This window comes from Mesoplodon mirus, assembly GCF_964341445.2.
Source record: "Mesoplodon mirus genome assembly, chromosome: 10".
In the NCBI taxonomy this organism is placed as follows: Eukaryota; Metazoa; Chordata; class Mammalia; order Artiodactyla; family Ziphiidae; genus Mesoplodon; species Mesoplodon mirus.
The window spans coordinates 21,735,985-21,748,522 of NC_138986.1; the positions used below are offsets into that span (position 1 = coordinate 21,735,985).

At 40.6% G+C, this 12,538-nt stretch overlaps 1 protein-coding gene across 6 annotated transcripts in view; it reads right to left on the reverse strand.

Annotated features, from left to right (window-relative positions):
• The window catches only part of AIG1 (androgen induced 1), a 236,382-nt gene that overhangs the window by 187,314 nt on the left and 36,530 nt on the right, over nt 1–12,538 (reverse strand). The window contains exon 2 of one of the 6 annotated variants that reach the window (XM_082634079.1): nt 6,135–6,250. The exons of the other annotated variants lie outside the window; for them this stretch is intronic. Coding sequence (XP_082490205.1) covers nt 6,135–6,250 — 116 coding nt within the window. The remainder of the gene's footprint in view (nt 1–6,134; nt 6,251–12,538) is intronic. 6 annotated transcript variants of the gene reach the window in all.

A 12,538-nucleotide genomic window follows, 5' to 3' on the forward strand; every position in this document is an offset into this window, starting at 1 on the left:
CGCAGTGGTTGAGAGTCCGCCTGCCGATGCAGGGGATACGGGTTCGTGCCCCGGTCTGGGAGGATCCCATATGCCGCGGAGCGGCTGGGCCCGTGAGCCATGGCCGCTGGGCCTGCGCATCCGGAGCCTGTGTTCCGCAACGGGAGAGGCCACAACAGTGAGAGGCCCGCATACCGCAAAAAGAAAAAAAAAAAAAAAAAAGTACAGAGAAGGATTTTACCTAGAGAAGATGGTAACCACTTCCTGTCTATATTGTGAGCCCATCAAGGACAAAGATTATATTTTATTCATTCTCAAATCACCAGTGCTTGGTTCAGTGCTTGGAACAAGGCTGGAGCTAAATGTATGCTCAGTCAAGAAAGAGAACCATATTAAGCTAACCCTAACCAGGATCATCGAAAATGTTGACAGTACAGCTGACAGGTGTCATGGCATTCTGCCCCTTGCTCATTCACGGAACAGCCAGGACACCTGATGGGAACTCTGCTACTTTACGAATCTACAGTTGCAATAAATGAGGAAGGCCGAAGCCTTGCTCTTCAGCAAAAATTATATCCTTGGTCAATAACAGTGTGGTCAACCACAGGTACTTACTTTGTGCCAAGACCTTTGCCTGGTGCTTAACAATCTTATTTAACTATCACAAGAGTCCTTTAAGATAGGTATTGTATCACCATTTTACAAACTATAACTATATAACTATGAGAGGTAGAGTGAATTCCTCAAGCTTGTAAACATTCCGCTATCAGTCAGTCTTGGAATTAGCCCTCTTGACTTCTACACAATGTTTTATGTCCTCACACAGAAGCTTCTTTTAAATATGAAAGATAACAGACATTATATTTGCCTTGCCTCCCAAGGTATAAAAGAAAGCAAATATTCTGATTCTGAAACTTACAGCTTTCTGTTACATTTCTCCCCACTCTTTTACATTTACTTAATTCTTATTTCAACACTGTAATAGAAATGGGGAGTTCTAAATGGGTACAATCTTTCAGGGATGTAATTTGAACAGATGAATCAAAAGTCTTTAAAATACTTTTATAAATGCATCTTACTGGGTCACAAAAACTTACAGACAAGAATGTTTATTTCACTGGAGTTTATACTATTAACAATCTGGAAATTGTTAAACTCACCAAAATGACGTATTTAAAACTTGAAGGAATGGTGGGATGTTTATATATCCTTGAAACATCATGTCTTTGAACAATAGTTAACAACTTGTGAAAATACTCATATAATCAAGTATGAAAAACAGTAACAGGGCTTCCCTGGTGGTGCAGTGGTTGAGAGTCCGCCTGCCAATGCAGGGGACACGGGTTCGTGCCCCAGTCCGGGAAGATCCCACATGCCATGGAGCGGCTGGGCCCATGAGCCATGGCCGCTGAGCCTGCACGTCTGGAGCCTGTGCTCCGCAACGGGAGAGGCCACAACAGTGAGAGGCCCACGTACCGCAAAAAAACCAAACAAACAAACAAAAAAAAAAAAAAAAAAAAAACAGTAACAAAAAGTAACCACAGATGACTATAGTTAATGATATTGTATTGCTTATTTGAAAGTTGCTAAGAGAAGGATCTCAAAAGTTCTCATCACACACGAAGTAACCATAACCGCAACAGCAACAACTAGTATAACTGAATGCTGACTGTGTGCCAGGCACTGAGCTAGGCTCTCTACTAACCCATCTCATTTAATCCTCACAATAACCCCGGGAGCCAGGGACTCCAATAATCTCGATATTAAAGATGAGGGAATACAGGCCGAGAAAGATATTTGATATAGAGCACAATCTCAAGTTTTTGTAAAACATACAAAGAAACAGAGACCTAAAAATACAGGTTTTAGTAAGGATACTTGAAGCAATCGATGGACATGATACTATAAGGGTATATAGTATTCCAGGATGCTACGTTCTAGTGATAGACTACCAGTAAGCTGACATCCACTGAAAATCTTATCACAGTTTAACTGACTTTTTCAAGTGGAAAAATACACACTTACAAGCTGAACATTTTATTCAAATTATAACTCACTATGTCTAATTGGTAATAAAATAAAAATAGTGCTGGCCTCATATTTGCTTGTATTCTCTTTCTTTCCCTGCCATCACTTTCACCTTTGTGCATTTTCTTTCCCACATATTTTAAAGTGGAATCAGAGAAGTTTTTCCATTCATATTTCTGAGAACTTATTGAAAACTTGTAATGAAAACAGCAAGCTAAAGCATAAACTAATTATGTCAAAGGTTCTCACAGTATTTCCCCTTAGGAATTACCTAGCATTGTTTGAAACTAGTTATACTGTTTTTCAGGAGAAAAAAACAAGCATTAAATTTACTATCCCTAGAAGAGTTTTGAAAACAGATATGTTTTGATAGCTCGGCTTGAAGATGTACTTTCTATGAACTTTCCTGCTATTCAGGGCTATGAAGTAGATGAAACAATTACCTGTGTGTCTGGGTGAGTTGTTAGATTGGGATTTGGTTTGTATTCAGATCAAGTTAAGAAAATGTTTACAGTGTGTCTCTGTCCTAAGAGAACTCACAGAATCAACAAGTCGTTCCAGTACTTATTAGTGTGAGGGACACACCTACTGAATTAGGTGAAAAAAATCTTAAAAAGGCAATTGTGGCTACCTGTATAGCCTGGGCTACTTTCTGGAAAGGAACAGTAGATTTGTTAATATATGTGGAAATACACAGGGCAGAATCTGGTTCTCTGACTTACCTCTTTCAAAGCTCTGGTATTTATTTATGTGCTCACCATCCCAAACCACTATCATTTTATCACAAGCAGAAGACTAGCTCACATCTATGTTTTGCAAATGCTTTTACATCAACCTGGTATGCATTTTAATTTCAGCCCACCTAGTCTACTATTACTCATCCTTCAAGACCCACTCCTCTCTCCTTGACAAAGCACAGCTGGAGGGATGACATACACCTTGGTGCTGAGATTTTATATTGTATATTGGTCTATCCTTGAATTTATGTCACTGTACTTAGGTGTTCATTTCTCTCTGGCTGCCCTAGAAGACTGAGCTTTTCCTGAAGAGGAGCATAATGTTCTATTCATCTTTAGATTCTTAGGTCCAGTTCACCTGCTTGAGTACTCAGCTGCTCTTAGGAGAATTCTTTTTACACTCTGAACTTCAGTTTCCTCTTCTGTAAAATGATCATAAGAATATATAACACACAGATTTACTGTGAAGATTTAATGAGATCTTGCATGTGGAAGCACCTGCAACCTAGGCTCTCAATGACTGCTGATCTGAATTGCTGCAACACACATCAAAACAGTAAGTCCGAATGGAGCAAAATGCCTAAGACCTAGATCCTCACTACATGATTATCAGATGAACAGATATAGTAAACAGAAACCAAAGGGTGTGGACCAGCAGTTCTCTGAGTTACGAGAACTTCAAATATATGATGAAAGCTATGGTCTTTCTCCCCTTATGCACACATACTCAATTTTGTGTGGAATTTCAGGGACTCTCCAAACCTCCTGAAGTTCAGTCATGGTCCCTCAAGTATATAGGCATCAGAACAAGGCCCTACCACAGACAATCCTGTACACAGACTTGGTCCAGATGAATTCAGCTTCCTTCTCTGACTGCTATAGTGTCAGTTCATCCTAAACTGCACAAGGCTCTGGCCACCCTTCAGGTCCAGTAGAACACCTATGGAATCACCCTCAACCATGAAGTGTCCTCTCCTCGGATATGGATAGAGGGAAACCAAAATGTGAAGATCCTGCTTTGCTGGATTGTTTTGTGGGATTTAACATTATATCTGAAAAAAGAACTAGACTGGGGCTTCCCTGGTGGTGCAGTGATTGAGAGTCTGCCTGCTAATGCAGGGGACACGGGTTCGAGCCCTGGTCTGGGAGGATCCCACATGCCACGGAGCGACTAGGCCCGTGAGCCACAACTACTGAGCCTGCGCGTCTGGAGCCTGTGCTCTGCAACAAGCGAGGCCACGATGGTGAGAGGCCCGCGCACCGCGATGAAGAGTGGCCCCCGCTTGCCACAACTAGAGAAAGCCCTCGCACAGAAACAAAGACCCAACACAGCAAAAATAAATAAATAAAATTTAAAAAAAAAAAAAAAGAACTAGACTGAACACTTCAAGGCTTTAGGTTCTTCTCATTCATCGTAAAGGCAAACATTTACAAAGTCAGGGTGAACTTTTGTCTCAAGTAGGGTTGGGTTTTGGTCAGAGAGCTCCTGGGCACACAAAATAAGATGCTAATTCTCTCAAGTCTCCATTAAGCTTAATGCATACATATCTCTCTAGTCAAAATAGAGCTTAATGTATATATCTCTCCATCCAAACCTCATAATGTTTATTTACATGTTCTGGTATCAACTGTAAATATTTTAACTCCTATACAGTTCTCTGCCTCTGGAGATCTGAGGGACAATCTCAGGAGAGCAACTGGTAACACTGACTACAGTGTTATAGGATTGCCAGGAATTTTCCTGGAAATGATCTTTACTCAGTGGATTATTTCCCCACACATTATTTCTCTAGAGATCCCTTGCATACACTTTAATAGAACTCTCTTAGACCTGGAATTGGGTGCCGCTTCTTCCCTGTTTTAAAAACACCTGTAACACGGCACTCATCAAATCACACAGTAATTACCTGTTGATGTTTCTGTTTCACCTTCTATATTGTGAGAGCCCATGAGCAAAGATGATGCCTTATTCATCTTTGCATCCCCAGGGCCTAACACAGCGCCTATTTATATTTTATTTATTTATTTATTTTTTGCAGTACGCGGGCCTCTCACTGCTGTGGCCTCTCCCATTGCGGGGCACAGGCTCCGGACGTGCAGGCCCAGCGGCCATGGCTCACGGGCCCAGCCGCTCCACTGCATGTGGGATCCTCCCAGACCGGGGCACGAACCCGCGTCCCCTGCATCGGCAGGCGGACTCTCAACCACTGCGCCACCAGGGAAGCCCTACAGCGCCTATTTATAAAAGCAACTGTGGAGGGAGAACACAAACATGAAAGGCATGTTTCTTGCCTTCAGAGTGGGGGGGAATCAAAACAGATAAACACGATGCAATATAACATTAGAGTCGAGACTGGTGGGGAAGGATGAGATGAAGTCTCACTCGAGTGTCCTATCTGCGTTGAGTTCTGGAGAATGAGTAGGAGGCCAGGAGGAGGGTGACGGAGGAGGAGAGGGCTGTGCCTGTTCTGGGCAGAAGCAGCAGCACTGCTGAAGGGAGAGCAGAGTGACGGGAGGGACCACGAGCAGTTCTGGAGAACTAACATCGAGAGAGGAGACAAGAGAAGCAGAGAGGGGCTCCAGTAGGACCAGGTTTAGAAATAAATGGTGAGTTCAGCCTTTATGTCAAAGGAGAAGTAGAAGCCCTGTATGATTTTAAACAGGGGAGCAGCACATTTCGGAGAGCTCACTCTGAGAGCAGATAACAGCTTGGAGTGTGAGCATATTGAAAGCAGAGGAGCCAATCAGGAGGCTGTTTAGGAAGGCCAGGTGTGAGGGGATGTGGGAACAGAAAAATAGTAGTGGGTATAGAGAAGAAGACCGAGACTGCAGAATGTTAAGGATATTAAGGAGGAAGACTAGCCACGATGAGGTTACTGGACATGGGAGGAGAAAGGAGAAAGAGTCGTCAATAACCACCTCTCAGTTTCAGGCCCACTGTAAAGGGTGCCACTCACCAAAATGCAGAGCATGTTACAAAGTATCCATTTTTGACATTAATTTTAAGGTGTCCTTGGGGCATTAAATGGAGAAATCCAACGAGTAGCAGCTGGACAGAGGTGTTTGTGGCATAGGATATTTAAGACAGCCTTTGAAAATATCCAAATGCTGATTTATCGATGAAACCACAGAGATGAATGAGTTCCACTAGAACGGGAGTTCACAATGAGAAAACGAGTCTGAAGCTGGCTGTGTGTAATCCCAACATTTGCAGGACAAAGAAAGCCTGGAAAATGGCCTGATGAAGAGTGTCAGAGAGGGAAGAGAAAGACCAGGAGAGGATGATGAACGTCAAGGCAGCCATGACAGAAGAGTTCCATGGAGAAGGAGTATTTCAATAACCTCAAATACTGAAAAGAAGCTGGAGAAGTACAAATGTTTCCACTGAACCTGACAATGAGGAGGCTTTGTGTCTTGATGAGAAGAGCAACTTCAAGAGACGTCAGGAGCCAGTGTGAGAAGTCATGTGGAGCTGAGACACTGAAGTCAGTGTCCCCAAAGCATGTCTGGGGAAGGGAAGAAAAACAGAAGAGTAATTAGAGGGAATTCCAAGAGACTTCTGAAACTCTGAAGCAGTATGCTGTCACTGACTCATGAATGATTTATTAAATTTTGAAGATTTTTTTTATTTAATGGGAAATCCACTTGATGGTAAATCCAACAAGTTTATCACTTAGTCACCTGGATAATATTTTGATCATTAATTATAAAATTTTTAATCTCTGGCGATTGGTGAAGTAAGTCAAAGATGTAGAAAGGTAGGTCCAGGATATAATTTATTTGTTTAGAATGGGTCTTTGCTTCAAGTCAGTGAATTTGGTTCAGATACTTAAAATACACATTGGTTTCTTCATTCAACTATGCAATTACCCAAGACAGTAAGTCAGTCTGCTTCTCAATATTCTCTGTCATTCTTCCCACACCCATCTGCTGCTTTTAAGATTTCCAGAGATTCCATCTGGACAAGGCATACTGCATCTCACCTACCTTAAACCACCAACCAAAAAATCCCCCACCTCCTCCTCAAGGCACAAGGGCACTTCCTCTCTTCAGCTTCAAAATAGTTTCTCCATAACATTTTGCTTAAGGTTGTGAATCTAGAGGAAGATTTTGCTTCTATACAAACTAGAAGCAGCTCTCTAACTAAAAGGAGAGCACATAACTAGGAATAAAGCTAATAAAAGGTGTGCGAGACCACCACATAGAAAACCACAAAACTTTACTAAGGTAAGGTTAAAGGAGCCCTAAAGAAATGGAGGAATATACTATGTTCCTGGAAGGTACAACATTGCAAAATGTGAATTCTCCCTAAATGGCTAACATTCAATGTTATTTCAATTAATAACTTAGGGCCTCCCTGGTGGCGCAAGTGGTTGAGAGTCCGCCTGCCGATGCAGGGGATACGGGTTCGTGCCCCGGTCTGGGAGGATCCCATATGCCGCGGAGCGGCTGGGCCCGTGAGCCATGGCCGCTGGGCCTGCGCGTCCGGAGCCTGTGCTCCGCAGCGGGGGAGGCCACAACAGTGAGAGGCCCGCATACCGCAAAAAGAAAAAAAAAAAAAAAACTTAATTTTTGTGTGTAAAAAATGGAAAGCTGATTCTAAAATTAAGTGGAAATGCAAAAGGCCAAGAGGAATAAAAACAACCTTGAAGAGTAAAATTGGAGGACTTACACTACCAGCTATCAAGATTTAATTTATAGTTACTGTAATTATAAGTGCGGGGCATTGATGCAAGAATAGATAGACCAATGGAACAGAAGAGAATCCAGACACAGACAGACACATAAACAGTCACCTGATCTATAACAAAGCTGCCACTGCCATTCTTTGGGCAAAAGAACAGATATTCATATGAGAGAAAATGATCTTTGACTCCTACTTCCCACCAGACACAAAAATCACTACCAGATGGATGATAAGTGTGAAAGGTGAAATGACAAAACTTCTGGAAATATAGCACAGGGGAATATCTTCATGATCTTGGGTTATATAACTATTTCTTAAAAGGGCAAAAGAAAGCATGTACAGTAATGGAATAGATTAATAAATTGAGCTTCACTGAAAGTAAGAACTTCAATTGATCTAAAGGCACCATGAAGAGTGAAGACAAGATATCTTGAAAGAAAATATATTTGTAATATATATATATATATACTTCTGAAACAGGACTCCTATATATACGTATATGTATATATTAATATACATACATATACATATATACATCTATCCATATATTAATATATACATCTATACATTAATATATACATATATATATATTAATACATGTATTTTAAAAGCCTCCTACAAATCAGAAAATAAAGACTACCCAAATTCTTTTAAATGGCAAAGGACTTTAACAGGCACTGCATAAAAGAGGTTATTCAAATGGCCAATAAGCAAATAAAAAATTTTAACATTATTAGTGAGTAGAGAAATATAAATTAAAACACAATGAAGTATTAATGTATAACCCTCAGATAGCTAAATTAAAATAATAAAATAAAATAAATTTTAAAAAATTGGCACCATAAATTGTTGGTGAAGATATAGAATAACTGGAACTTTTAAACATTGTTGGCAGGAATGTAAAATTTTAAAGCCACTCTGGAAAACCATTTGGCAGTATCTACTAAACTAAACATAGGTGTAGTCTATATTAACCTAGCAATTCTACTCCTAGGCAGACATACACATGCAACAAACACGTACACCAGCATGTTCATAGATGCATTATTCTTAATAGCGTAAAACTGAAAGTAACCCAAAAGTGCATCAACAATAGAAAGGAAAGTAAATTTTAAAATACACAAAGTAGAATCCTACACATCAATGAAAAAGGAGAAATCACTGCTACATGCAAACACATGGATGAACCACACAGACACAATACTGAGCAAAAGAAGCTGGACCAAAAAACCCGGCACAAATGCATGATTTCATTTTTATAGAAACCAAGAACAGGAAGCACTAGTCTATAGTGATAGAGGCCATAAGAGTGGTTACTTCTGAGGGGGTGATGACAGGGAGGGGCCAAAGGTGGCTTCTGGGGTGCTGGTGTTTGATATCTTGATCTGGGTGGTGGTTACACAGATATGTTCCCTTTGTAAACGTTTTTTGAGCTACTCATGTAAGATCTGCGCACTTCTCAGTATATCTGTTGTGCTTAGAAAATAAATAAATAAATAAATAAAATAAAATAAACAAGTGAGTGAGTGAGTGAATAAATTTATAAATAAATGGGACACAGTAAGGAGGTATGGTCAAGTGTATGGAATCATGGCATTCCACACTAATACACCTATAGTCCAGGGGTTTAAAAGGCATTTCTAACAGTAAATATCTCAGAAAGTTAAATACCTGCATGTATACCACATATATGTGTCTGTTTGAAACTGGCAAAGGCAAGTGTTAATATCCTCACGTACAGTTAAAAGTGTAATTTTATACACCAGACCCAGGTTCTGGGTCCCATCCAGCTGAAGTTGTTAAGTAAGAATTCTCTGAGCTGCAAACTGCCCTTTAGTTTTGTATTCCTAGAAATAGAGGTTAGATCAGGGAAAAGGAAAAGCAAGGAGTTCTATTTCGCTTGTTGTGCTATCATATAGACACCACGAATGACCATCAGGGTCAGATGTCTTCCCTTTCAAGCCTTTTCACTTGGTTTTAGGTTTCTCGAGATACTGTCTTAAATTGAGTAAATTTTTCTTAAATGTTATGTAGCAGGTAGGAAATCTCACAGAAAACTCTTACCTTCCATTTTCAGTACAGTAAATCTGGAATGTTCCTAAACTAGGTTTGACTCTCGAGCCTACAGCTCACTTTACAATAATCTCACACAGTGAACACAGTAGGAGAAAGCTGCCATGGAGTCACCTCTGACCACATAGGATATGATCTTCCCTGTACGCTGAAAATACTTTCTACTTAACTGTCAATTGAGAGATGTAATTCAGCATGAAAGCTTTTGTGCAGCCATTCTGACAAGTCGAAACATTTATGCAAAACATGTAACTCCAGTTAAAACAACAATAATTCAAGCACATAAATTTTCTGAGGGAAGTTTTCTGTAAAACCATGCTGTCCATCATCTGTTTAACCAGACCATGAATTTAATCAAAGTGTTTGTTCTTCGTTTCCCTCTTTTAGAAGAAACAGAACCAACCAAACACAAAGAACCACAGGAACCAAAACACATGAAAGATGTTAAGTTAGAAGTGTTTCCAAGTTATCACGGTGTGAGGATACTTTAGTGATTTCCAAGTTTTCAGAAAAGACTTGTAACTCAGGGGTTCCAAGAACGAGTATTACAGAAGATATCCCTTCCACCTCTGATTCAGAATTCTTCTCCCCTTCCTTGTGTCCTTCTGAATCGTCTTGTCCCCTTCGTAGTCTTCACTAAGGCTCTTTCCCCTCTGCTTTTCAGCCACTTGGAACAAAGGCTAAATGGTAAGTAAACAAATGATGGGGTTTCCACATACAGCCAGTTGGCATGTTTTCATTGCTTGCACTTGGAGGGGAGGAAGTTTTCCAGTTTACATTAAAGGACCCACATTTTCACTTCTAGTTTGAAAATATCTCAGTTCACTCACAATATCACTAAAATTTTGTATAGTTAGTTCCCACAATCTAGATGATAGATATTTGCGTTGATGGCAATGTTATAGATAAGTTATCACTTTGCTCCATTTAAATAAATTGTCCACATAGGTTATTTACTCATGACACGTCTCTACAATGTGTAGGCATCTTTATATTGAAATGAATCTTTTAAAAAATTTATTTATTTTTGGCTGTGTTGGGTCTTTGTTGCTACGTGCAGGCTTTGTCTAGTTGCAGAGAGCAGGGGCTACTCTTCGTGGTGGTGCACGGGCTTCTCATTGCTGTGGCTTCTCTTGTTGTGGAGCACGGGCTCTAGGCACGCAGGCTCAGTAGTTGTGGCGCACGAGCTTAGTTCCTCCGTGGCATGTGGGATCTTTCCAGACCAGGGCGCAAACCTGTGTCCCCTGCATTGGCAGGTGGGGTCTTAAAAACTGCGCCACCAGGGAAGCCCCTGAAATGAATCTTTGACTTTATTTGTTCATCAATAAAAAATTGCTTTCCCCCCGCCAAGAAAAAAGCTTAACTGAATGTACAAATTTTATTGTAAAGGAAGGCACTCCTAGAAGTGATATAAAGTTTTCACTTGCCTGTAGATACTATGAAAAATGTTATGTTTGATACAACCTATACAAATTTTATTGTAAATGAAGGCTTTCCTAGAACAGTGGTATAAAATTTTCACTTGTATGCAGATACTATGAAAATTGTTATATTTAACTTTTTAAAAACAGAAATGCCTGAATGAAGGGCAGTGGAAGGATCTGGGGAGAAGAAGCAGCAATGAAAGGAAGCCACCCTGAACCTAAGCCAGGGTCAAAAATCACTAAACTGGAAGAAGTTTGAGAATTGGGAGAACGGAATAAATGCTTTCTTAATTGAGAGATATCCAAGTGTCTACTGGTAGAAAACAGCATACTTACTTATTTATTCAATAAATATTTTCACCCCCCTAATTGTTCTGCTAGACACCATTTTATGGGATGAGGTTTTGGAGATGATCAGGACACAGTCCTTGACCTCACTGAATGCAGGGTGAATTGGAAGAGACAGACAAGAAACAATAATACATATATTCATTTTCTAGTACCCAAAACTGAATGGCTTAAACAGCAAAAATATATTGTCTCACAGTTCTGAAGGCTAGAAGTCTGAGGTCAAGGTGTCAGCAGACTGGTTCCTTCTTAGGGCTATGAGATGAAAACTGTACCATGCCTCTCCCCAGCTTATGGTGGTTTCCTGGTAATCTCTGGCGTTCCTTGGTTGTAGAAGCATCATCCCAATCTCTGCCTCCCTCTTCACATGGCGCTCTCCCTGTGTGTGTCTGTGCCAAACTTTCCCTTTTTATAAGGATGCCAGTCATGTTGGATTAGTGGCCCACCCTATGCCATTATGATCTCATCTTAACTAATTACATCTGCCATGACCCTATTTCTAAATAAGGTTTCATTCTTAGGTACTGGAGGTTAGGATTTCAACAAGAATTTTGGGGGAACATAATTCAATCCACCACAGTACAGAAGGAAAGGCATTCAACTTCACTGTACTCATTCACCAGACTTTGGGAATCTTTGTAGAAAAGCTACCATTTCCTTAATGGCCTCCTTTCCTGCCACCTGTTTCCAAAAGTCAGTCCCCTGTTCCTACCATCTGCCCCATTTGGAGGCTGGCTGCCCACAGAGCTAAAATCTCAGGAATGGCAGCTACTGCAGCGGAGTGTGCCCAAGAGCTGGAAAGCTGAGTGAAGGTCCTTGTGTTCTACTTTACTTCTAGAGCAAAGCCCTATGTCTGAACCCAGGCTACTGAAGTTTCAAAAGACAAATCAGAGAACTCAGTAACATGTTGCCCTACAGAAAACGCTCCATTTCACTTGTGTTGCCAATTCAAGGATAGAATTGTGCCTGTGGGCACAGTTTTTTTTTTCTGGAGCTGTGGAAAGAATAATGACATTGTTCGACACTCTTTTCTCAGTAAAACTTACACTTCATAGTGTTTACAGTCAACCTGAGGAATCATTCCAGCTATCAACTCCTAGGCAAATAATGTAGACTTAAGGATGTAAGTGATATTAAAACTACAATACACAACAGATCTCTGTGCTTCCTGATTTTTTTCCTCTGAAGTTCTGTTCTCTATTCACTCACCCCTCATTGCTTCATCAGCAGCCTCACCTTGAAGATGACTCACACCCCGTGCC